The following is a 26,242-nucleotide window of genomic DNA, read 5'->3' on the forward strand; positions in this document are numbered from 1 at the left end:
TTTGTCATGACCAAACATAATCCCAACATAGATAGGAGGTGTACTGTATGTCAAATGTCGGTCATGTGGTGGAAGAGTTTAGTACAGTCACACAACAGAACACCGCTGTAGTACAGTCACACAACAGAACACCGCTGGTTCGACCAGCGCTTCTGCCGCGCCGCAAGGGCGTGTGCTAGTGGATTGATTGATTGGCCGTGTGGCCAATCAGAGAAACGCTGAACGAAAAGCTGAACACAAGTTGGTTGCCTTTAATATTCACGCTTCCTGTCCAGGTATTTCAAATGTCTTCCTAGGAATTTTATTCTGTTGTTAACCTTGGCTATTACTTTTTTCGACATGCTTTCCCCTGATAGTGTGTTTTCTAAAGTACACCCTAGATACACAACTGATTTGGTACTGGTGACCACTGAGCTACCTAACTCTATCTTGAAACCTTCCTGTTTTTTTTCTGTTTCCTTGTAGTAGAAAATAATATGGATTCTGTTTTTCCTAAATGGAGAGACTTTCTGAAAGCCACTGACTGACATTTCCTAACTCCATGCTAAGTCTGCTTTCAATAACCGTTTTGCTTTTATTTGACACCATGAGAGCCGAATCATCCGTGTAGAGCAGGAGATCACATGAGCAGGCTGACTGCATGTAATTTACAGTATATAAAGAAGGAAGAACAAGGGCCCCAGCACACTTCCCTGCGGGACCCCGCAGTCCACCGTCCTCAGATCTGAAAGGACCCCTCCCACCTCTACATGTTGTTCCCTTCCCCTCAAGTATGAGCTGGCCCAGTTTGTGGCCATACCATTAAAACCTATCGCTGTTAACTTCTGCATGTTTTGTGTGTATGAGAGAGAGACTGCATGTTGTGTGTGTGAGACAGACTGCATGTTTTGTGTGTGTGAGACAGACTGCATGTTTTGTGTGAGAGAGACTGCATGTTTTATGTGTGTGAGAGAGACTGCATGTTTTATGTGTGTGAGAGACTGCATGTTTTGTGTGTGAGAGAAATACTGCATGTTTTGTGTGTGTAAGAGAGACTGCATCGCGATCTCGATTCATAGACCTATGCAATCTAATTTCTAAATGATCACTATATATTTTTTATAATTTAATTAATTTTTTTTTTCTTTTACTTAACTTTTAAATGATGACAATTCTGACTTGAGTTATTTTGTATGTTACAAGAGACTTAAGTTTACTGTAAGTCAAGCACTTTCATACATGTTGTCTGTTTAAGAGAGAGTGCAACTACTGATTTTATTGAAAACATAAGAATCGTGTGAGAGAATCGTGATCTCAATTCTTAGAGAGAAAAATCATGACATTTTAGCAAGAATCGCCCAGCCCTACTGTGTATGCATGGTGTGTGTGTGGCATGACACACATGGGGCTCAACCCAAAAGGGAGTTGTTTAAAGGTCTTTGTGTCTCTGTTCCTCATTTGTTTGAGCATGTTAGTACAGTAACAGAGGAGTGTGTGTGTGTGTGTGTGTGTGTGTGTGTGTGTGTGTGTGTGTGTGTGTGTGTGTGTGTGTGTGTGTGTGTGTGTGTGTGTGTGTGTGTGTGTGTGTGTGTGTGTGTGTGTGTGTGTGTGTGTGTGTGTGTGTGTGTGTGTGTGTGTGTGTGTGTGTGTGTGTGTGTGTGTGTGTGTGTGTGTGTGTGTGTGTGAGTGAGACAATGGAGCCCTGTTAGCTACTATAACTAGCTTGTTCTCAGCAGCACAAAGAGAACATCGCTGGCGCTGCATGATCCCATTATTCTGTCAGTGCTGACATGGTGCAGTACGGATATATCTGCTGTGTGTACATGTGTGTGCTAGTGTGTGTTTGTCAGTGTATATATATATGTGTTAGTGTGTTTGTCAGTGTGTGTGTGTTTATCGGTGTGTGTGCTAGTGTGTGTTTGTCAGTGTGTGTGTGTGCTAGTGTATGTTTGTCAGTATGTGTGTGTTAGTCAGTATGCGTGTGTGTGTGTGCTCACTAGTGTGTGTTTGTCAGTGTGTGTGTGCTCACTAGTGTGTGTTTGTCAGTGTGAGTGTGTGCTCACTAGTGTGTGTTTGTCATTATGTGTGTGCTCACTAGTGTTTGTTTGTCAGTGTGTGTGTGTGTGTGCTCACTGCTCACTAGTGTGTGTGTTTGTCAGTGTGTGTGTGTGCTCAGTGGTGTGTGTGTCACACATTATGTGTGTCACTGATGTCAACAAGGCATCACAGTGTATCTTGCAAACACCCCATGATGAGGCTGATGATGTCACAGGCCCAGAAATGTCACATGGCCACAGAACGATAAAGGCAGACGGGAGAAGATGGGTAGCAGCGTTAGGTTTGGAGCAGCTACTTCTATAAATCATCACCCGCTGTTACATCATGTGGAATATTTTTATTTTTTTTGCTTTTTTTCCGGCCCTTTTTTGAGGGCACTCCATATAGTTTTAGACTGCGACATTTGCGAGTGCTTAAAATATATCTTATATTATATCTATGGGTCTAATAATGCCGTAGACTGTCAGTGAGTTGCTTCCAATCAACATGCCAGAGACGGATTGTTTTTTCATCCGTACATTTCCGTTTTATACCGTTTTGAATAGAGTATGGTTTGGGTGCTTTTGAGTAATTCCAGGAAAAAGATGAGAAAAAGGCATTTTACTGTAATCCAGTCATCACGTTGTAATTTTTCGGCTGATTATCTAATCATCCTGAAATCAACACTAGATTATCATTATTATATCTCGTCGTGCATACATGAAATGACCGTCGTAGCGGGGCGCCCCCCCCCCCCCCCCCCCCCCCCCAGTCAACGGTAATAAGCACAACACGGTCCACACAGATAGCTGTGATCGCGGTAGAAATACATATCAGATCAACGATCAAATTTATACAGTATATAGTGTTCTTACCTTGTATCTGATGTAATGCAAAAGAAATAATCCAATTATCTGATCGCGATTCCAAATACTGCTTGTGGAGGTCCGTACCACACTACCGACCGTTACATATGTGCGGGCGGGCTCAGATCGGCTCCTAAAACACACCACCCCATTTCCAATGAGATGCAATAGCTCCACATGGCAGTAGAGGGTGGTGTTGGCCGTCTGCCAGCTCAGACAGGGTCTGAAGGGTATACCAGAGGCTGCAGCTATGAATTATGAATAGATATAGCGAATAAATGAAATAACGATCCCAAAAACGAGTTAACTCGTTTCTGGCGCTGACCACATGGCGGGCAATAACGAGTTAACTCGTTTCTTGCGCAGACTGTGTTAATGAAATACAAAATAAAAAAACAAAATTTCTGATACAGAGATTAAGACAGGACCACTTTAACCCATTCTTCGCCAATCACGTGTTAAAGGAAAACTCCAACATTTTGGGAAATTAGCTTATTTAACATCTTCCCTGGAGTTAGACAAGAATATACATACCTTTTTTGTCTCTGTGCGTGCATTTGGCTTTGGGAACAGTCGCTCCGTTAGCGTAGCTTAGCTTCATCACTGGAAGTGGGGGAGATCCGGAGCCTGATGTTCCCTTACACTGTATACAGTCACGAAATACACTCCAAATACAACTCCAAAACGTTCATGTAAACATGTTGTGACCTGTGTATTCACCACGTGGAGAAATAAAAAATAATTTAATTAGACAATTATGTTTTATAAGCAAATATACTCAGATTTTTTTTTTGCCTAACCACTCCTCTCTGAGCGCAGTCAGTGACTAACTTTAGGTTAGTTTAGGTTCGTGTTAACGTTCGATAATGTACAAAATAAACGTTTTCCGCTGCTATAAACGTTGCACTTTTATTTTGAAAACCCCAGAAAGGAAGTCATTATATATTATGCTTTACCATCCTGTTCTGTGTTAGCTCCGGTTAGCTCAGAGCGTCCAGTAGTTAGTAGTATATTATCAATACCAGCCATTGGATTACTGTTTTCTAAATTGGGGAGGCTTTTAATCGTCAAGGTAAGAGGATTTTAAGTCATGGTATCCATAAACTTCAATCGGTTCGGATCCTTTGAATGAATGAGAATGTCAACAATCACGACGACACGTTGAAATCACTGACTGCGCTCAGAGAGGATTGGTTAGGCAAAAAATAGTTCCAAGTATATTTGCTTATAAAACGTAATTGTCTAATTCAATTATTTTTTATTTCTCCACGTGGTGAATACACAGGTCACAACATGTTTACATGAACGTTTTGGAGTTGTATTTGGAGTGTATTTCGTGACTGTATACAGTGTAAGGGAACGTCAGGCTCCGGATCTCCCCCACTTCCAGTGATGAAGCTCCGGATCTCCCCCACTTCCAGTGATGAAGCTAAGCTACGCTAACGGAGCGACTGTTTCCAAAGCTAAATGCACGCACAGAGACAAAAAAGGTATGTATCTTCTTGTCTAACTCCAGGGAAGATGTTAAATAAGCTAATTTCCCAAAATGTTGGAGTTTTCCTTTAAGGCGGGTTTCTCCGCCATGCGTTGTCTGCCAATAACTCCGTAAGGCTTTTTTGAGGTCAATATTTCATACTTTCGTCATGGTATTCATATTTCACCCACGGAGTCTTGGGTGATGCTGTCTGGGCCATCACAACTCTGCAACGCTTCAATACCGCCACCTCGTGGCCGATCGACGAGTTGCCAAACCGGAAGTGCTCGGTCCATCCCCTATTTTCGTCCGGTCACTCGCTTATCGTCCCAGGGCTCAATACAGACACCGTCGATTAGGCTTGGGCGGTATGACGGTATTACGGTATACCGGGGTATTTAGAGATACCGACGGTATTGAAAATCAATACCGTCAAAATCACAGTTGGGGTTCAGTTTCTATTTACACTGAAACGGAGTTTCGACAGGGACTGCATTGGTTGTAGTGCACACACACACAGCACGGCCAGCAGAGGGCAGGGGAGGCGGTCCGTATTTCCCGCACAGAGCTGAGCTGAGCAAGATGGCGGCAGCATTGGCTATTGTGAGTCACGTGAGGAGAACACAGAGGTGCGTCACACTAACCTGTATGCATTTCCTCTATCTCTGAGCAGACTGCTAAAGCAATAATAATAATACGTTACCATTGAACGATGAAGCGTCGAAGTTAACCACCGTCACTCCAGCCCACGATGAGCTCCCTGACCACAGATGGCTAACGTTTTGTCAAACAAGAGCTAAACTTGCACACACTTGTCGCATTTGGACAATTAAAGGACTGGAGTCTGTTCGGATTTAAGCAAAACCCTCGCCGCCAGTGACTTCATCCAGTACAACAAGACTACGAGAGACGGAGGCACTTCTTTGGGAATGTAATATAAAACGGGGTGAGTGAGTGTTGACATTTTTTAATCCTAATGCAACTGGCTCACGTTGATACGATGGTGCCGGGCTGCCGGCTAACTAGCTACCGTTAGCTCATGTCGATACCTGGATGGTGCCGGCAGGTGGCAGTGGGCTACCTTCTGTGATTTGTTTACTTCGAGGTTGAAGAAAGTGCACTTTCAGGTTGAAAGAACGGCCCTAATCTCAACGTGTTTAAATATAAGCAAGCGTTATGTATGGTGATAATAACGAGTATATTGTTAGCTCTGCCGCACCTCCCCCCCACCGCTGATGAAAATGAAAGTCATACCGTCTTATACCGTATACCGGGGTATTAGGTCATCAGAGTATGACGGTATGAAAAAAATTATACCGCCCAAGCCTACCGTCGATATGAATCTTTGCCATAACTCAATAATCAACATGATTTGGACGTGTATTAGTAATATACAAACCGGAAATGGATTGCATCGATCAACATCCCATAATAGCGATCTTTTTGCTCCACTCTCATCGCCCAACGCTACGAGGAGACTGGGGTGAGTTTCAGCGTTTTTCTTTACCATTTTCGATACAAACTGCTCTGATCAATATATCACCCATACTACATGAATCATTTAACGTCGGTCATTGAATTATAAACGACCCCCCCCCCCCCCCGCTCCGTTCATCCGCATTACGTTTAGGACCATGTACAGTTGACATTTTTTATATAACGTTGATCGGTATCAAACTGCATTTGATCATCTAATATATGCATTTAGGCCTATATCTCACGTTCTATGAAATACTGCAGAAAACGATAAAAACATATGTATACTCTAGACGGTATTTTAGTATGAATGTGTGAATGAAAAAGTAAAACGTTCCTACATCCTGAACGATAGATAATTGATGTTGAATGGGCCATACAGGGCTGTACGCTAAGCTTTTTCACTAGGGGCACACTTGCCCCTAAATGAGAAATTTAGGGGCAAAAAATATTTTTTAGGGGCACATTTTTAAATAACAATTTTACCATTATTTATATCGATTGTTTTTGATTTAAAAAAAAATAAAAAGAATAATTTTATATAATTTTTTTTTAATAAAATATATATATTATATAATCATACTTGTAGTTGTATTATCTGCAAGACATCGCCACCACGCAACACGTCAAAATGCTCGCTATATGCAACCAGCTCCACTGTCTGTGTGTACTCGAGTAGACTCCAGCTACGGCCAGGATTCTCCGGAGCTGCAGCTGGACCCTATACTGTAGCCTCCAGCTACGGCCAGCGTAGCGTGCCCTCAGCTCGAATACGCATCGACTCAGTGTTATAAGACATTGATATCAGGAGCTATCTGAACTATTTAGTTTAATGGGACGTTTCGTTTTGAACAGTTAGGGTTGGGTACCGTTCACATTTGAACCAGTACCTGGGGATCGATAATGGTATACGACGACAGGGCTTGAGACTAACACCGTCCCGTCGTCCCGGGGGAAATAAAATATGTATTTGGGATGAAGAAAAATCCTCCACGGGGCCGGGACACAGTCGGGACGAAGAGGATTTATTTTCCCCCACTTGGAAAATGTCAACTGCGCCGACTGTCAGTGCGCATATCACTGTCAAACGGTGCGTGTCTTCCGAGTGCTCGCTTTAGTTGACAGTGGCACGAGACCACTGCACGAGACCCGCGGAAATATCAGAATGTTTAATAGAATGTTTAATAAAAGTTCTCGTGGTTCCGGCCATCCTCTAGCCATCCTCTCAGTCAAGGGAGCACTCTCAAACATGCTGCACTATTTGAAGTGTATAACGTTAAACAGAGCAGAAGAAGATGGAATAACAGACACAGACTGACCAACAGGGAACTGCATCCAACCCTAGTACAAAGGCAGGTCTGCGGTGGTGGCTACTGCCACTGCTGGCTCAATGTTCTCGACGGTCACATTTTCATTCGACGGCTCACTAGGAGGTGGAACGCGTCGAAAATATGAAGCAATACTAACTTTACTTTTCTTCATAGGCATAGCTAAATCAGACAGTCAGCCAGTCTATCAGAGTGCTCAATCGATTTTCCCCACTCTCATACCTGAGTGCTCAGCTCGCGTGAGTGGCGTCATCACACGGCTTGGATAATTTAGGAGTGAAATGCGAATGCAAGGCTTGAAATCCCTACTCGCAAGCCCGCCCCCAAATATTATTTACCAATCGCAACGGCCAATTAAAGGGGCAATTTGCGACGAGCTCGTCGCACTGTACAGCCCTGCCATAGTAATGTCAATTTAGCAATACAATTTAAAATGTTATAGCCCTGCAAAGAAGGTGAACATCTCCATAGACTTATAGCGCTGGCAGAGAGGGTACAATGATGGGTACAATGCCCGGCAGAGAATGGGTTAAACAACAATACATCTGGAAAATATCTAATAATATAATATCTATTAATATACATCTACAAACGGATTCACCCTACCCAACAATACAACCCCTGGGAAGACATTGAGAAGGACATGTGCATGGAAATCTCACCACAAGATCTGCCATTCCTTAGCACAAGCATAAAACATCACCGTTGTTTTAGGAATACAGTCATTTCCACAACTCTGACAGCCTGGTGGAAAGCCAACAAAATCACTGGTAACACACTAACCCCTTGTAAATACACCCCAATCTGGCACAACCCTGACTTTCAACTCGGCAAATCACTCATATACTTCCCAGCTTGGAAACAAAAAGGCATTACTCATCTTCACCACATCTTCACAGACAACAGCTTAACACTTTCAGTGCAGTTCACGTAGATCTACGTTTCTGTCGTCCGATCGTTGAGTGCCGGAAACGTAGATCTACGTTTCTGTCACGGTATTTCTTTTATTATCTATATACATTCATAAGTCAGCGGGGCACCTTGTGCATACTGTTCTGATTGTGTCTGAGATGGCAGACGGTATTATACCGCCCTCTAACGCCTTCGGCCAGTAATGCACCCGGTTAGAAACGGGTTCGTTTATTTTCCATACTGAGCTGCGACGTGGGGGCGGGTCCTAAACACTCCGGCAAAATACACGCTTCTAGGGATGGCTTGGACAACTGACCCCGCCCGCCCGTTGAAGAGCAATGCCCAATAACGTCGGAGGCACGATCGCTGTGGATAGCTGGAATGGCGATGAGATTATTGGATTATTTTTTTTCCATTACTTCAGAGACCAGGTAAGGACACCATATATGAAAGCTTGCGTTGATCTGATATTTATTTCTACTGCGATTGAAGCTATATGTGTTTATGTGTCTGGTTGTTCTGCCGTTGGGTTGCAGGAGGGGGGGGGGGGGGGGGGAGGCGCCGGTCTAAGCCACATTGCATGCGTGCACGACAAAGGATAATAGTGATGATCTAGCGTTGATTTCAGGAAGATCCGATAATCGGGCGAAAAATGACAACGTGTTTATTGAATTACACAAAAACGCTGTTTTCGTGTCTCTTCCCTGGAATTGCAGAGAAGCGGCCGGACTATGTTCATATTCAAAACGGTATAAAATGGAAATGTACGGATAAAAAAAGAATCTGTTTTTTTGCACGTTGACCAGAAGCAGCTCAATGAGACTCGAGGCCGTTATTAGACCCATAGCGATACTATAAACTATAGGTTTAGTTCTACAAACTACAACTACGTTTACATGGGGTTAATGGGCGGCACGGAAGTGGTCACTTCCTGGAAGGGGCGTGGCACTCAATGTGTTAATCACTTACTGTACAACTATACAAACAAAACTGTACATTGGAGTATTGACAAGACCATACTTGGTAATTTACTGTACATTGGAGGGGGTTGTGTTAGGACATTTACAGGGGCCAGTTTCGAATTGCAGTCTCCCGTAGGTGTTTTTTGAGAGTGTTTTTGAAAGTGGGTAGTGATTCACATTCCTTTACAGCTTTGGGTAGGGCGTTCCACATTGATGTGGCATAATTGCAAAACGTGTTTAGTCCCTTGTTTGAGCCAAATCTGGGTTTAACATGATTTGTGGAGCTCCCTCTGGCGTTGTGATCGTGGTATTCACTGACCTTTGGGAAGTATTTTGACATGTACATGGGTACCTTGGTCGTGTAGTGTATCTTGTAGACCAGGCCCATTGCAAGTTGCTGTACTCTGTCGTCTACTCTAAGCCATCCTAGGTTGTCAAAGTGGGCAGGGGTGAGGTGGGTTCTAGGAGTAAGGTCAAGCAGTAGTCTGACCAGTTTGTTTTGAGATGTTTGTAATTTTGTTTTTAGTGCCTTTGAGGTGCTTTGGTACCATGAGGTGCAAGCATAGTCGTTATTTAGATCTATTTAGATCTATTGCTATTATTTTTTTATATGTTTTAAGCACTCGCAAATAAGTCCTTTCCTCCATTGGATACAGAGCCCAATACCAAAGGCCTGATATCCAAGTTTGTAGACTAATTTACAGAACACTATATTCAATCTACACAATGCTTGAGGAGGTCCTGGGAGAGCGATATCCAGGTGGACATTCCAATAGACACCTGGGATGAGGGCCTCCGCAGTATCCACTCTTGTTCTATTAATTCCAAACATCAGTTAATTCAATTTAAGGTGATGCATAGACTTCATTATTCTTGTACAAGATTGCACTCAATATACCCCTCAGTCTCACCACTCTGTACCAGATGTAAATCAGCTGAGGGCTCACTGGGTCACCTCTTCTGGTTTTGCCCGAAGCTCCATAGGTTCTGGAGTGAGGTGTTCCAATGCTACTCAAACATCTACACCCATGACTTTCCCCCAGACCCAATAGTGGCTATCTTTGGCTGGTCACATAATATGACAACACTCAATTACTCTGAGATACAGACTAGTGTTGTCACGATACTGGAATTTCGACTTTGATACGATACCTTTACCATTTCGATACCAAAAAAATATATATATATATATATATTTTTTTTTTTATATATATATATTTTTTTTTAATAAATTTAGCTTTAGTTGCTGGTTGATTCTCCTCAGCTTCTCTCTGGTACTATAAGAGAAGATAAATATAACACTTGTAAAACCCTTTGTTTATCTTTAGATCACACATTTAAAAATAACTGTTCATCTCACTTCAATAATTTTTATTGCAAATGCAGAACATGGTATTTTCTCAAGCAGACCGATGTAAACACTGTAATCTGTGTTGCATGTACCTGACAAACTGAACTGTTTGTATTACAGTTAGTAACAGTTTCGATTTTTATTTAAAGATAACGAGAGAGAGAGAGAGAGAGAGAGAGAGAGAGAGAGAGAGAGAGAGAGAGAGAGAGAGAGAGAGAGAGAGAGAGAGAGAGAGAGAGAGAGAGAGAGAGAGAGAGAGAGAGAGAGAGAGAGAGAGAGAGAGAGAGAGAGAGAGAGAGAGAGAGAGAGAGAGAGAGAGAGAGAGAGAGAGAGAGAGAGAGAGAGAGAGAGAGAGAGTATTTAAAGATAACGAGAGAGAGAGAGAGAGAGAGAGAGAGAGAGAGAGAGAGAGTATTTAAAGATAACGAGAGAGAGAGAGAGAGAGAGGGAGAGAGAGAGAGAGAGACTATGCTCGGAGCATTTTAGTAACGTTACATTTTCAACAAGATTGCTGCTATTTAAACACTTGATGGAAACGGGGGAACGTTAACCTTATGTCGACTGTAGTATTGTATGACCGCGACATAACGTTTAAACGTTAACGTTACTCCGTTTCCATGCAGTAGGTGGGCAGCTAAGCTAACGGAGCTAACGGCTAGCAGTAGCTAACGTTAGCTGATAGCTGTAACGTTACAACGAATCAGCTGTTGATATTATGCGCCATCAGTAGACAACGTATCATGTATTAAACTAGAGTTAATGGTTTAATGCTTCAGTCACAGTGACGTTGAAAGAGCAGCTGTCACGAACCTCTTTCATTTCTTTATGGAGATCCGCGCTGGCACTGCTCTGTAACACCGCTTGCAAATAGCATTGGGGCATTTTTAGCTTGTCCTTCGTTGTTTACTTCAAACCCGAAGTACCTCCAAACAGCACTTCTGCTGTTTTCTTTATCCACAAGCACAAGTTGCGGAGGCTCTGCATTTGCCATCTTCTTCAGCTAAAATGTTTGTTTACAAACTGAAGACGGCTCTGTGAGGGGAGGGCTGGAGCAGGCGGAGGGGCAAGCGCGCTCTGAACAGCGTGTCAACAACTTGCTGTAGAACACTCGCCAGTTGGTACCGATACTGCAGAAAGTATCGGTATTTCGGGAAATGAGTATCGAAGTCGTTTTAAATATTCAGTATCGATACTTCGATATTTTTGACAACACTAATACAGACTATACAGTATGGCATGGTAATTGCAAAGAAATGCATTTTAATGCTGTGGAACAAATAAACAGTACCACTTTTCCAAACCTGGTTGACAGAACTCATTAACACTTTCTTCGCCAGGCTTATGTACATCATTATACCCCTCTCTGCCAGCTCTATTTGTCTATGGAGAAGTTCCCCTTCTTTGCAGGGCTATAACCTTTTAAATTGTATTGCTAAATTGACATTACTATGGCCCATTCAACGTCAATTATCTATCGTTCAGGACGTAGGAACGTTATACTTTTTCATTCACATATTCATACTAAAATACGGTCTAAAGTATAAATATGTTTTTATTGTTTTCTGTAGCTTTCTCCAGAACGTGATTTATAGCCCTAAATGCATTATATTGATGATCAAATACAGTTTGATAGCGATCTGCGCGAGATAAAAAATGTCAAATGGACGTGCTTCTAGAAGTTACTACTTATCATCTGATGTTGACCGGATGGGGGGGGGGGGGGGGTCGTTTATAATTCCGTGGCCAACGTTAGATGATTCATCTAGTGTGGGTGATATGATCATTAGAGCAGTTTATATCGAACACGTTAAAAAATACGCTGAAACTCACCGTAGCTTCCTCGTAGCGTTGGGCGATGAGCGTGGAGCAAAAATATTCCTATTATGGGATGTTGAAATATGCGATCCATCTCCAGGTTGTATAATAGTATATACGTCCAAATCATGTTGTTTATCGAGTTATTGGTAACGGATTGCTATCCATTGTGTCTAGCTCGAGTCCCGGGACTATTAGCGAGTGATCGGACCGAATTGGAATGAGCACCAGCTTCCGTTTCCGGTTTCCGGTTTGGGCGATCCGCCGATCGGCCACCAGATGGCGCTCTTGAATCGTTGTAGAGTTGAGAGGGGATCAACAGTAGATCTCAAGTCTCCGGGGGAGAAATATGATTGCGATCACAGATTTTTAAAATATTGATCTCAATGACGTGTTACGGCGTCATTGGCAGAATTAGCATGGCGGGGAATGACGAGTTTAGGCGTCCTTGGCAGAGAAAGTGTTCATATGCTACACATGGAGAGAATATGCTATGAGAACGCAGGGCAACCCAGCAAATTTAAAGACATTTGGCAACCTTTTCTTGACTATCTATCTTAAAACTAACAAACGACTACATACACTGTAGATATCTAAAACAATGTGAACTTATAGAGCACTATTTTTATTTTTATGTGTTTTGTTTTTGCTATGTGATTGTTGTGTGATGTTTCTTCCCTCGACTCATTGCTATAGCCAGGCATCAACTAAAGGGACTCTTGATGACCTGATGGTATTTTGTACAAAGACTATAACTGGACTATGTGGACTGAATGTCTATTATAGATATATATATTCTCAATATCTGATTTGATATGTCCAGGTCTAACACTGGTAAGAGACACGAAGGAGTGACTGGTTGTCTTGTTTTTATTTTTATTTATTTAATTTAAAAAAATATATATTTTGGGAGGGGGGAGGGTATATATTTTTAAATTTGTCGCTGTGATGTCTTGATTTTGTCTGTCCTGTCTGCTTTGTTTGTATCTGTTAAAACACTGAATAAATATAATATCAAGAAGGATACAGCGTTGGCCCAGAAGGGCATTAGCAGAGGGCACTGTTGGCCCTGAACGAGTTAAGAGGCAACTTACGACAATGTTGCTGAATGAGGTCCATTGTCTTTTGTGCAGAACTTCACCAGAATGCCCAGAGCAATACAACCACCCCAACTCTATCTCTTTTCATTCATACCTCTATTATTCATCCTCCACCCATCCTTCCTCATATTCATCCTCCATTAATCATTTATTATAACTAGGCTCTGTGATCTGTGATCTTTTGTGCGTGATCTAACAGATGTGGAAAATTAACTTCATGTTCTATTGTACATTGCTTGATGAATTGAGGATTCCCTCGTTTGATGAAATGCAAATAGAAAAATACCTCAGCTATTCTGGGTAGATGATGGGCATGAGTTGGAGTGGTTATTTAAGTATTTAAGACTGCCAATTGTATTTCTAAGGCCTGGGGTTTTATGTAAGACATGTTTTTGTTTGTATTCATCTGTTCCTGTCCCTGGCTCTTTTGACATGATTATGTGTTAGATCATAGGCTCAATTATGCTGTTTGGTGTGTCTTATGTTCTATTATAAATACCTTGTTTGTAGTTTGGATGTATGTTTGATCATTGTTTATGAAGAGAGAAAAGTGTCTCCCAAGCCCATATGGGCTAGGCGTCAATTGGAGTGTGAGACTTTGTAGGAGCTATTTGATTGTTTTTGTGTTAAGTTTCAAGTTTCTTTATTAGTTGTCATACAGAAGTACAGACTACTTTTATACAAAATGCTTATTTCTGTTATGCTCCAGAGACTGTGCTAGACAAAAATAGATAAGTATAAAATAAAATAAGTATAGCAAGTAAAAAATAGAAGTCACGTACGTAGACACAAGTGTTCAGTATGTACATATGTACAATGTTCAATGCAGAGTAGAAGTAACTGAGTTACCATACAATATACTATACAATATACTATATAGTGCAAAGCAGAAATGGGATGAGGTACAATTTAGGTACAATTTACAGTAAGGTGTAATGAGGTATGGGTTGTAGTGCAAATTCTTTATTAATAAATATAAAGTGTGTTTAGGTGTTCTAAAGTGTGTAAAGTGGGTGCTGCAGTGAGTTGTTTGTTGTTTGTTTGTTTGTTATGTCTGTAGTTTGTTAACACTAGCACAGCCATGGAGAAAATGCCACTAAATCCCGCCAGGAACGGGCCAGATGACCCGACAGCTTATATGAGAAATATGAGAGTGTAAACTATATAATTACCTCTGAATATAAAAATATGAGGTTTACCACAATGAAATGTAGGTTTGAGTGACATAAAAAAAGAATATAAAAAAAAAAATATTATAACTTCCTTCTTTTTTTTTTTTTGGAAGAGCCACACATTGACGGGCAAAGAACCACATGCGGCTTGCGAGCTACGGGTTGGCCACCCCTGCGCTAGACACTGGCAAAGTGCTGTGACTTTCGTCTGTTCCAACAGCCCATATGTGGAATAACGTTCTAATTACATTTTTCTGAAGAAATTTGTGAAACCGTGCCAGATAAAATGGGTACTTTTAGGAAAAGTCATTGAGTGACAGCTGGAGCTCGACCGAGTGACGAGGATACATTTATTGAAAATGCCTAGGGGTCATTTGACCCCTTGTCGGCTGTGCTAGTGTTAAGCTCATCACTGGGTTTTGGATATAGCCACAGGTGTATGCTATTACGCAATCAGGGTATGGGTGACGGGAGAGGTCTCACGTTTTTTACCGCATGCATCATCCCTCGTTTCACTATCATGATATAATTTTCTATAATCTTTTGTTTTGCTCAGCAACCATGTATTTATGTTAAATACTTGAATTAAATGGGAACTTTACCCACCGGCAAGTGACACCGCCTGGACATTACTTTAACCCATTCAGTGCCAACCACGAGATTAGTCGTGTTAACTCGCCATGCGTTGAGTGCCAAGACCCGAGAAAATCAGAGAAAACTCTGGTTTTAATCGTTATTTCTTTTATTAGCAATATCCATTCATTTTTTATCAATCCAGCCTGACGTTATCATTGGGAATGGGTCTGAGCTCGAAAAGGGCAAATACCGCCGCCTATCGTCTCCCTGATGGTATTGCACATCATTGGATTGGATTGGGTGGGACTGTGCATCAGAAAAGGGTTTCCCTTCTCGGGCAAGCAATAACTGTTACCACATTCACTGGGGAGGCTGGGAGCAGCTTTCGATTATGTGTTTTGGACTATAACGTTGGATCAAAAAACGCGATCAATATTTGGAATGGCGATCAGGAATTGGATTAATCTTTTTGCAGAACATCTGATGTGAGGTAAGGACTATGTTACCAGTCTTGGGTTAATCAGATGTTTTTTTCTCCGCCATCACAGCGTGTGTGTGTGTGTGTGTGTGTGTGTGTGCATAACGTTAGCGTTGACCACGGCATGGATAATCGATTTTTCAGCCCGCTTCTCTAGTGTGCATAAGTACACATATACTATCGATAATCTAGCGTTTATTTGAAAACGATTCATAAATCAGCCGAAAAATTACAACGTGTTTCATGTATTCCAGTAAAGGGCTATTATCGCGGAATTTCTCTGGAATTACTAGACATCTCAAACTATACTCGTATTCAAAACGGTATAAAACGGAAATGTACCAATGAAAAAACAATCCGTTTCGTACATGTTGACTGCAAGCAAGTCATTGATAAGCGAGGGGTGTTTTAGACCCATAGCCATCATTTAAGATATAGTTTAAGCGTTCGCAAATGTCCCCGTCCTCCCATTGACTTCCTTACTGGCACGCTAGCCCTAATATGGTCAAAGGGGCGTGGCTCTGAATGAGTTAATCTTTAATTGTGCGTCAAAAACTAGGATTTCCTGCACCCAGCCGAGCGACTACCAGGACATCAGGATAGTCGCTACAGACTTAAAATAATAACTCAATCAATCCTTGAGAATCTCTCCCGTCTCCTCTGTGACGAGCTAGAGATGAGGAGCGCGTTCTGCTGTAGACTCATCCTCCCCCGACGCATCATGCGACGTCTTGGCCAGTCCTTCCTGCCAGGAGCCATCATGCTCCACAGCCTCAGGGCGAGGCTTGGCTAACTGCCAGAGAACTGGAGAACCGTCAGGCCTGATAGACATTTGACTACTGAATCCTGCATATACTCATATTTATTCATTAATTTATTCATACATGTTCATGTACATCTAGATTTACTGATGGACCAAAGTTGATAGTCTGAGACTAGTTATGTTCTTTTTATTTATACCAGGGTAGACTTAGTATGGAGTACTCTTTATTTGCACATGATATACTTAGGATAGTTATATAATACAGTATATTGTACCATGAGTGTATATTTATATACTGTACTCCTGGGCCGTGTTATGGTACGTGTTGAAGGATAGCCAGCTACACATGACGTTAGGGATTAAACTGTTGGCTGTCTAATGTAACGGTAGGGCTGAGCACTGAGCAGTTTAACTCTTGAGTGAGCCCCATGTAATAACCGAATCCATCACTAGCTGGTGTTAATTCGCTGGCCACCGGGTTGAACAAAGTAACTATTCCATGATGTTATTATCTGTTATGCTGATAGATAGGACACACAGTCCATTCATTCCTAGTTGGTTATTGAACCAAGCATTTGGTTAGCTACCGCGACCAGCAGTTTCAAGAACAGCAGTTTCAACCAGCTGTTTTCAACCAATATTCCTGCTGCAAAGTCGTCCTCTATCCCTCCATCACCTCTATCCCCCCTCCTTCCATCACCTACAGTATATCCATCACCTACTGTATATCCCTCCATCACCTCTATCCCTCCTTCCATCACCTCTATCCCTCTACCACCTCCATCACCTCTATCCATCTATCACCTCTATCCCTCATTAATTTATCCCTCCCTCCTCCCTGGTCTTCATCTCCAGCCTCTGCTCGTCTTCATTAGATGAGTGCAGCGTTGGCCCCTTCCACCACCTCCGTCAGACTACAGAGCAGGAAGACATTTTGAGGGGAAACAAAACAAAGGTGTCAACAGAATAACTTGGGAAGAAAAGACACCCTCCGCTTCTTCTTCCAGCCCCATAATTTCTACATCTCAACCTTGTGCACATTTCAACTCTGTACGTGAGAGCAAACTCTCCTTTGATGACTTAACAGCCAAGAGAGAAATAAATGGAGAGAGATAGAGATAGAGAGATAGAAAATAAAATGGAGGGAAGATTCCTCTGTTCTCCCTGAGAAAGAAACGGTTAGTGTGTGTTTCTGCCCGTAGGTAGATTAGATAGAGAGCGAGTTATGGGAGGAAGCGGGAGGAGCTGAATCCATTCAAGACAGGACAGGACAGGGGGGGATTGATCTTGGTAATGATGCAAGCTTGCTCTTTCTCTTTCTGCCTGCCTTCAGAAGTGGGTTACTAATGAGCGCTGGCAGCGTCTTAAGTGCCAGAATAGGACCCGAGGGGGGGACTTGGCTTGGGCACTAGCAAGGCTCAGTGTGGCTGCCCCGCCCCTCGTTTGGGTTTTTCTGGATGTGTGACCTGGGCTGGTCTAAGCTATCTAAGTGATGCTGACTTGGCCGCTAGTATGCGCGCACAGGAAGCGGGCTGGTTGGAGAATTGGTTCCCCCGGAATGCGTCAAGCCAGCACAAATTAGGCAAAACGGGGGTTCCTGTTTCTTTTTTTGATTCACTTTTTCTCCTCCTTTTTCTATTTTTCTCTCATCCCAATTTAGCCGTGCCAATTCCCCCCTCCCATGTCTTGAATGTTGCTCGCATGTGCCCCCCACTGGCCGGTTGTAGGGAGGATAGAAGCCTGTCACATATCCCCTCTGTTACATGTGCAAGCAGCCAGTTGCATCTTTTCACCTGCCAGCGCGCACTCTCATTTGGCGAGGAGTAACGTGTACGAGGCTCACACTGCCCCCGCTATTTTCCTGTCTCTGCTGTGCAGGCGCCCCAACCGACCTGTAGGAGTCGCTGTTTACAACGTCCAGCACCTTTACTTCACCTCGTTGGTCCCGGAGACCCACCCGGGGAACCGATCTCTGTCCCTGAGGAAGCTTTTTACATTTTTTATTTTTTCAAAACACTTTTTAATCAATTGAATGTAATGTGTTCAGAGTTGTATGCTGTACAGCAAGTCTGTACAAAGTACAAACAAAAATCAACATACTCTATTCCCCGTTCCCTCAACCCCCCTTAGTCTCATCTACCATCTGGCTTCTCATGTGTGTAACAGCACCATGCTCCCAGAGCGGTGCAGCGAGGTGCTGGAAATCAGGCCATATAAAGGAAAAAAGATAGAAAAACAAACAGGGAAATAAATAGAAACCCAGAAATTGATGGATATAGACTATAATTATAGACTGTATAGATTATATTACTGGCATTAAGTCAACAGACTTCAGGCTCTGAAAATGCTTCAGGTAAGGTCCCCACCGATTGTACCAAATACCACCGGAATGTCAATTGGAGTATTTGCCGGGAGAGGGAGTGGGGATCCAAGCAGTGCTGGAATGGAATAGTAGTTTGTATCCTGAAATTGAGTGAGTAATGGCAGCATGGGGTTTAGAGAGGTATCTGGGCTTGACATACAGTATATATCAGAAGGTCATCCGCATAAAGGGACACTTTATGTTAAAAATGCCTACAATCTCCTCGCAACTATGGAGCGCAGAGCGCTAGCGGCTCTGGCTAAATAAAAAAGTTATAGACTTGAAGTGCACCCTAAACCAGCTCTGCCTTGGACATTGAAAGGTTGGGACTGTTAGTAAGAGTTAGTAAGAATTGTAGGACATAATAATTGTATCCACATGATACAGTTAGGTCCAAGGAGTGGCAGTTTTTTAATGAAGCCAGTCTGATCTTCTGATATAATTGATGGTAAAATGTTCTACATTCTACCAGTCCAGAACTGATTTTGGCATCAACGTTTAGTAAAGAGATTGGCCTGTAGGAGCCGCACTCTGTAGTGTCTTTCTCTTTCTTTTCAATAAGGGTGATCCATGCTTCATTAAATGAAGGTGGAAGTTTACCTCGCTTAAACGAATCGGATAACACTGAGCTTAGTTGAAAGAGAATGATTAAAACATTACGCAGGGCACCCGTCGGGTCCTGGAGATTTTCCAGATTTCAATGAAGAGATGGCTGTAGCCTTCTTCTCATTTTGTATTATGCTTTTGGAGATTCAGAGGTATATAGTCCAGAGTAGAAGTTCCTGAATGTGTTGGGTGAGGTGACTGAACCGTTGTCCATTAAAAACATTTTTGTGATGCACTGTTATGCTTTAAGTCCTCTCAGCTGATTGGCTAGCATCTTACCGGATTTGTCACTGTGGATATGAAGTATTCCTTTATTAATCCCCTTGGGGAAAATTCAGGAAAAAGACTCTTGCTCTCCAAAAGTTGGCAATTCACTTTGGTGTGTCGAAAGGAGGTAAAATTTGGTTTGGAGGTCCACGCGTTTTCTGTATAATTCTGGGTCTTTAGCTTCAGCGTATTGCAGATCCATCTTTTATTTGATTGGCTATTTGTTTTCATATTTACCGTGTAGGAAATAAAAAATATGCCCACATAATCAGGTTGGAGGTTTCAGGTGAAGTATTTGTGCTAAAAAGATCTGTTCCTCCATAAAGTCATTATCTGATAATAGAGTCAAATTAAAAAGTCATTGTCTTTTTGTCAGAGGACGACCAGGAAGGGTCATGGATAAGACAACAGGGTCGTGTTCTGACATCACTATTGGCTGGTGAGCACATGAGCCGCCCAATGGGATCAGCCGATTATCAATAAAAAAAGAATAGTCGATCCTAGAACATGTGAAAAGAAGGAGTACTCTCTTCTGATTGGGTTAGAGGGAACGCCACACATCAGAGACACCGTAACTGGATGCGGTTTTAATAAATGTGGCCGACTTACTTACTTATTGTGCAGGGATCGGGAGAAGATCGATCCGACACCAGGTTCAATCATTCTCCTCCAGGTATGAGAGAGTATGCACTCAGATCAGGTAAGGGAGAGACAATGTTATACAAAATGGACTACATTTATATAACGGCTTTCATCCAAATTGTTTTACAACTCATGCCTCACATTCACACACTGACGGCGCCGGAGGCGACCATGCAAGGTGCCAACCTGCTCATCTGGAGCAGCTGGGGGTTAAGTGTCTTGCTCAAAGACACTTCGACAAGCTGCCGGGAGGAGCCGGATTCAAACCGGGAACCTTCTGATTACCAGACGACCGCTCCACCTCCAGAACCACTTTCACCCCCCCAACTCACATCATCTACATACACGTTTGAAAACACTTACCTTTTGTATTGTATACTTTCCCTGAGACAATGACAAAACGACCGCTTGTGTCTGATGTTACATTATGATGCTTAAAGCACATGTTTGGCTCGTTGCCCTCTCCTCTCAGGCTTTGAGGCTCTGGATATTAATTCTCATGACAACATCATTCACTTCCTATCAATATGGCGCCACAGCATCAACACAGACCATTGGCCATGGTCGTCGTTTAACGATGATCACTGGGTGTTTTATTTGATTACAATCACCGGTCGTTTGCCCACCCCAAGATGTCTGCCGTCAAATACTATGACCAGCCGATAACAACTACAGAAGTTAACATTGCTGCTGCTTACTAGTAATGCTCCCCCTCCCTCCCTCTTTATTCCCCTCATCATCTCTCTTGCTACCTCCTCTCTCTTCCTCTTCACCCCCCCTCCATCTCCATCTCTTTTTGGTTCCTCCCATTCTTTTTCTACTACTCCCTCTCCCTCCCTCTGTCCATCCATCCATCCGTCCGTCCGTCTGCCTCTTATCTCCGTCTCTCAGAAGAAGTCTGAGGCCGCCGCCCCTCCCTCCGTCTCTCCCTCCTCCCACGCTTCTGACGAGAGCAGACAGGAGGTGCGCGTCCGTCCGTCTGTCCTGCAGCACTCGCCGTTACTCTGAAAGGGTCCCATTGTTGATGACAATCTTTCTCTCTCTGTCTCTCTCCTCCTCTCTTGCTCTCTCCCTGTCTTTTTCTCTCCTCTCTCTCGCTCCCTCTCTGTCTTTCTCCTTCCTTCTGGCTCTCTCTCTCCCTCCCTCTTTATCTCTGTCTCTCTGTCTGTCTCTATCTCTATCTCCTTCCCTATCTCTGTCTCTCCTCCCCTCTTGCTCTCTCTCATCACACTCTCTCTCTCTGCCTCCCCATCCCTCTCTCTCTTGCTCTCTGTCAAATGTGCGAATTGGCTATAATAAGGTAATTTATTCATTTCCTTAGATTTTTTGTACACATGATCTCAAGAAGGTACTGAATGAGATCAGTGGCAGTTTTTCTTGTCTGGTCATTATTAGCATGGCGTTATTCACTGTCAAAAAAATCATAATTCATATTCTCCTTTGTTTCATCACAATTTAAGCAAGCCTAGTAATGGACACAATATTTCTGACTGGGAATACATTCACTGAGGTCCATAGATGTCCCTAGATACCAAGAATATGCAAATTCTCCTTGTAGAAGTGGAGCAATAGTCCATTTACTTAGGTATATATTTTAGGCAGATTTTCAGAAAATAGGGCTCCGGGTTTAAGAGGTTAATCTACTTGGGCGGGACTTAATCTACATGGGCGGGACTTAATCTACCTGGGTGGGATTTAATCTACCTGGGCGGGACTTAATCTACCTGGGCGGGTCTTAATCTACTTGGGCGGGCCTGTCTATCGGAAACACTGACATACAGAGATGTCACTCTCTCTCTTCTCTCTGCTGCTCCTCTTCCCAGTCAGCAACCACTGAAAACTAGTTGAGTTTCCACCATTCTGTTGTCATCAATGGAACCCTAGTGTTACTCTGAAAAGCCTCTGTGTGGTGTGTTGTTCTGTGTTGTGCTGTGTTGTCTTGTCCTGTGCTGATATGCTACCTAAGTCAAATCATTACGAAGAATCGTTTTGATATTCTGCCTATTTTCTGTCTTTGATGCATGGATTGATTGAGCCCCGTCTGTTGCAATAATTCTCATGCTATTTAAATTGCAAGATCCATGTGCATTTCATCCAATCAGGCGTTATGAAGTGGTGTGTGTTATGCTGGGTTGGATTGCAGTTGGTTTTCCAAAAAATATATTTGTATGCATGAACCACAATCGCCATGCATGCGATCGCCAAAATTACCGAGACATCAATGAGGGTTGTGTACACACGTGCATTTGTAGTTTCTTGTGTTGGGTGAAAGCATACCTAAGATCATATAGTGTTCCAGTGATGCCAGCAACACCATCACAGTACTGTGTTGACAGACTACATAGTAAAGCAGGAGGTCAACACCATCACAATACTGTGTTGACAGACTAGATAGTAAAGCAGGAGGTCAACACCATCACGGTACTGTGTTGACAGACTAGATAGTAAAGCAGGAGGTCAACACCATCACAGTACTGTGTTGACACTACAGACTACATAGTAAAGCAGGAGGTCAACACCATCACAGTACTGTGTTGACAGACTACATAGTAAAGCAGGAGGTCAACACCATCACAGTACTGTGTTGACAGACTACATAGTAAAGCAGGAGGTCAACACCATCACAGTACTGTGTTGACAGACTACATAGTAAAGCAGGAGGTCAACACCATCACAGTACTGTGTTGACAGACTAGATAGTAAAGCAGGAGGTCAACACCATCACAGTACTGTGTTGACAGACTAGATAGTAAAGCAGGAGGTCAACACCATCACAGTACTGTGTTGACAGACTAGATAGTAAAGCAGGAGGTCAACACCATCACAGTACTGTGTTGACACTACAGACTACATAGTAAAGCAGGAGGTCAACACCATCACAGTACTGTGTTGACAGACTACATAGTAAAGCAGGAGGTCAACACCATCACAGTACTGTGTTGACAGACTACATAGTAAAGCAGGAGGTCAACACCATCACAGTACTGTGTTGACAGACTAGATAGTAAAGCAGGAGGTCAACACCATCACAGTACTGTGTTGACAGACTAGAGTAAAGCAGGATGTACAGTATGTTCTCTGCAGAACAATCTATCATAGCTAAAGATTGCAGCAATTTAGAGCTGGCATTTCTGCCATAAAAGCAAGATTTCAGACTTTACCTACTAAGCTAAATCTTTCCCTCTGGGTCCCTGGCGGTTATTAGATGCCTAAGCCTGTTCTGAATGCTTGCCGTGCATAGAGGGGCCTTGTATTGCTGGCTGTGGCAAATTTACTCGATATCCAGTTATGGTTTCACCATCAATAATGATGCATTAGGCATTTTTATCAAACCCTAATATAGATGACTAAAATATATGTTCGGGCATTTCTGCTAACAGTCCAAATGTTTGCCCTTGTGTTCATTTTAGAGTTGGGCTGTATAGTACTTATTACTTATATTTAGGGATGGGTACCTTTCACATTTGAACCGATACGGTACCGGTACCGGTACCTGTGAATCGATACCGGTACCCAACGGTACCTTTTTTCGGTACTTTTGTCTAAAAAATTTGTATTTACCTACCTCAGTCGTGAAAAAAATAATCCAAACTTCAAATAACTACAATTTCGACAGTTTTCGGCTTGCCATTGCTCCGACTGCTTTGTTGTTGAATCAAGTAAAATCCTAGGTAAGCATATATTGTGCGTGTGAACGTTGACATAAAAAAAAAAAAACGGTATCTCACTTGAATTGATACTTGGTAGTACCGACGTGTTTCGGTTCGGTACCTCAAAAGTACCGAATTCGGTACCCATCCCTACTTATATTACTGTATAGTACTTATTATAGCTAGAGGCGCCTCTCACCAATCTGTTAGTAAGACTTTGTCCTGCTGTATGGAAATTACAATAACAACAACAACTGCTGTTGTATGGACATTAATAGAATATTATTACCAACAGCAGCTGGCTTAAAACATCTCATTTACTAGTCTGCTGGCGCCAGCAATTGGTTTCCTACTGTTTTCCTGCCAAGGACCTCAGAATGGATGAAAGAGACCCCAGATGAGAAGGCATTTGGCTGTAAAACATAACGGAGAAGTGTCTGTTGTGTTTGTTTCTGCACAAGCCATTACAAATGACTGTCCAGTCATGCAAAAACAATTAAGCTAGTCTTCATTTCACTGATTGATCCATTTGAATGACCCTCAGTGTCGACACTCTTAAAGTCTACTGTAAGGATGTGATGCACATACAGGTGATATTTCACTGACAAATGACCTACAAACTAGGGATAATAATAATAATAATAATAATAATAATAATAATAATAATAATAATAATAATAATAATAATAATAATAATAATAATAATAATAATAATAATAATAATAATAATATTAATAATAATAATAATAATAATAATAATAATTCATTACATTTATATAGCGCTTTCCTAGACACTCAAAGCGCTCCCCACAATGTAGGGTGGACATTGCCTCCTTCAACACCACTGGTAGCACCCAACCTTGGGCTACGCAGGCTCAATGGCTGCCATGCACCAGGCACACATCACACTACACAATGGCTGAACGGCTCAGGAGACGGGGATTGATATCAGCCAATTAAGGGGAAGGGAGGATTAGGTGGCCTTGATGTCAGAGACCCGATTGGACATTTGGCAGGAACGTCGGGGAACCCCCTACTCTTTGAGTGGCCACTTTATTTATTCCCACGTGGACATTGGGCTCTTAATGCATGGCTGTTTACACACTAGGGGTGTGACGATATATCCTCCTTTTTGAGATGGAAAAGCAAAATGTATTGTGATGTGACGTCGGCGCGTCCATTATTTCTTACCTGTACCCGGATCACACCAGCAAACCTGCCCTGATAATGTTGTCGTACATTGATTTTCATGACGAGGTGACTAGGCTGTAACATGTTACTAGAACAGTTTGTTTCCTGGGGAAATGGAATGGTTGAATAGGAAAATCTCCTTTCAGTCACATTTCTCTTCACTGAAGTTGGTCAGAATATAATAATGATAATGATTGATAATGATATTGGATGGCGAGGGCAGTACTGTGTATTGTGTGTGTCCCCCCCCCCTAGTGTACAGACCTACGTTGTCTCGCTCAGATGACACGACGAGACATCTGACCTCCTCTGTTCTGCTTTCTCTCTCGCCGTAGAAGGAGCAAAAGAAGGAGAAGAAGAAAGATAAGGACTCCGACAAGCTGGACAGGCCACACGCCAACGTAAAGGTGGGTAAAGGAGGGATGAGATGATCAGTGAAGAAAGAGAAAAAAAAGATGCCGCTCTCTGTGTGGTTATTAGCATCAGCATGCTAACGCTAACAAACACACGGACAAACACACTGACCGCCCTCTGTGTGGTTATTAACTCATTGACTACCAACAACGAGTATATTCGTTTTTGGCGCCCATGCGTTGGACGCCAAAAACGAGGATTTTCTTTTTTTTTTATATATTCTTTTTGATACTAGACACTGTCCCACACCTTGTGTATGGATTTGGAAACACTGTGATAACGATCAAATCCCAATAGGTGGCAGTGTCGCCTACTTTTTGAGTACATCTGGGCTGGTTTCCTGTGGGGGTTATGCATTCGGGACAGCAAACTGACACGGTAATGCTGATCGTGTGTAGCGAACGATTGGAGATTATTATGAAGAGGAAAAACAAGGTGACGATCCATCCATAAGGTGCATTTTCACCAGACTACGTTGGACTCTGGTAAATCATAGAAATACTAAAGCCAAACCGGCAGAGGATGTAACGTCATCTGTTCACCGCGCCACAGTGTAGTCGCAAGAGCACTCCAGAGCCCGAATATTTCACTGAAATGTTCAGTGATAGCGACACGGACAGCGAGATTACCGAGTCAGACCCAGATGAGCCGGAATGGATGCCAAGTTGAGAAGCAGGTAAGAATACCCATTTTGGTTTTGTGAATAGAACAATCTATGTATCAACATGGGACATTGGCCCTTTGACCTGGAAATGTATTAGTGTCGAGCAACGAGCACAAACTGCGCATGCTTCACACAATACGTGATATCTCTCTTCCTA

General features: G+C 42.6%; 1 protein-coding gene across 1 annotated transcript in view; it reads left to right on the forward strand.

Annotated features, from left to right (window-relative positions):
• LOC311234660 (stromal membrane-associated protein 1-like) overlaps positions 1 to 26,242 on the forward strand; it is a gene marked incomplete at its 3' end in the record, with an annotated part of 396,934 nt that overhangs the window by 188,723 nt on the left and 181,969 nt on the right. The window contains exons 5-6 of the mRNA XM_084321905.1: positions 21,058 to 21,129; positions 25,343 to 25,414. Of these exons, the coding sequence (XP_084178031.1) occupies positions 21,058 to 21,129; positions 25,343 to 25,414 (144 nt within the window). The remainder of the gene's footprint in view (positions 1 to 21,057; positions 21,130 to 25,342; positions 25,415 to 26,242) is intronic.

The sequence above is a fragment of the Notolepis coatsorum genome, assembly GCF_963971535.1.
Source record: "Notolepis coatsorum genome assembly, chromosome: 9".
NCBI lineage: Eukaryota > Metazoa > Chordata > Actinopteri > Aulopiformes > Paralepididae > Notolepis > Notolepis coatsorum.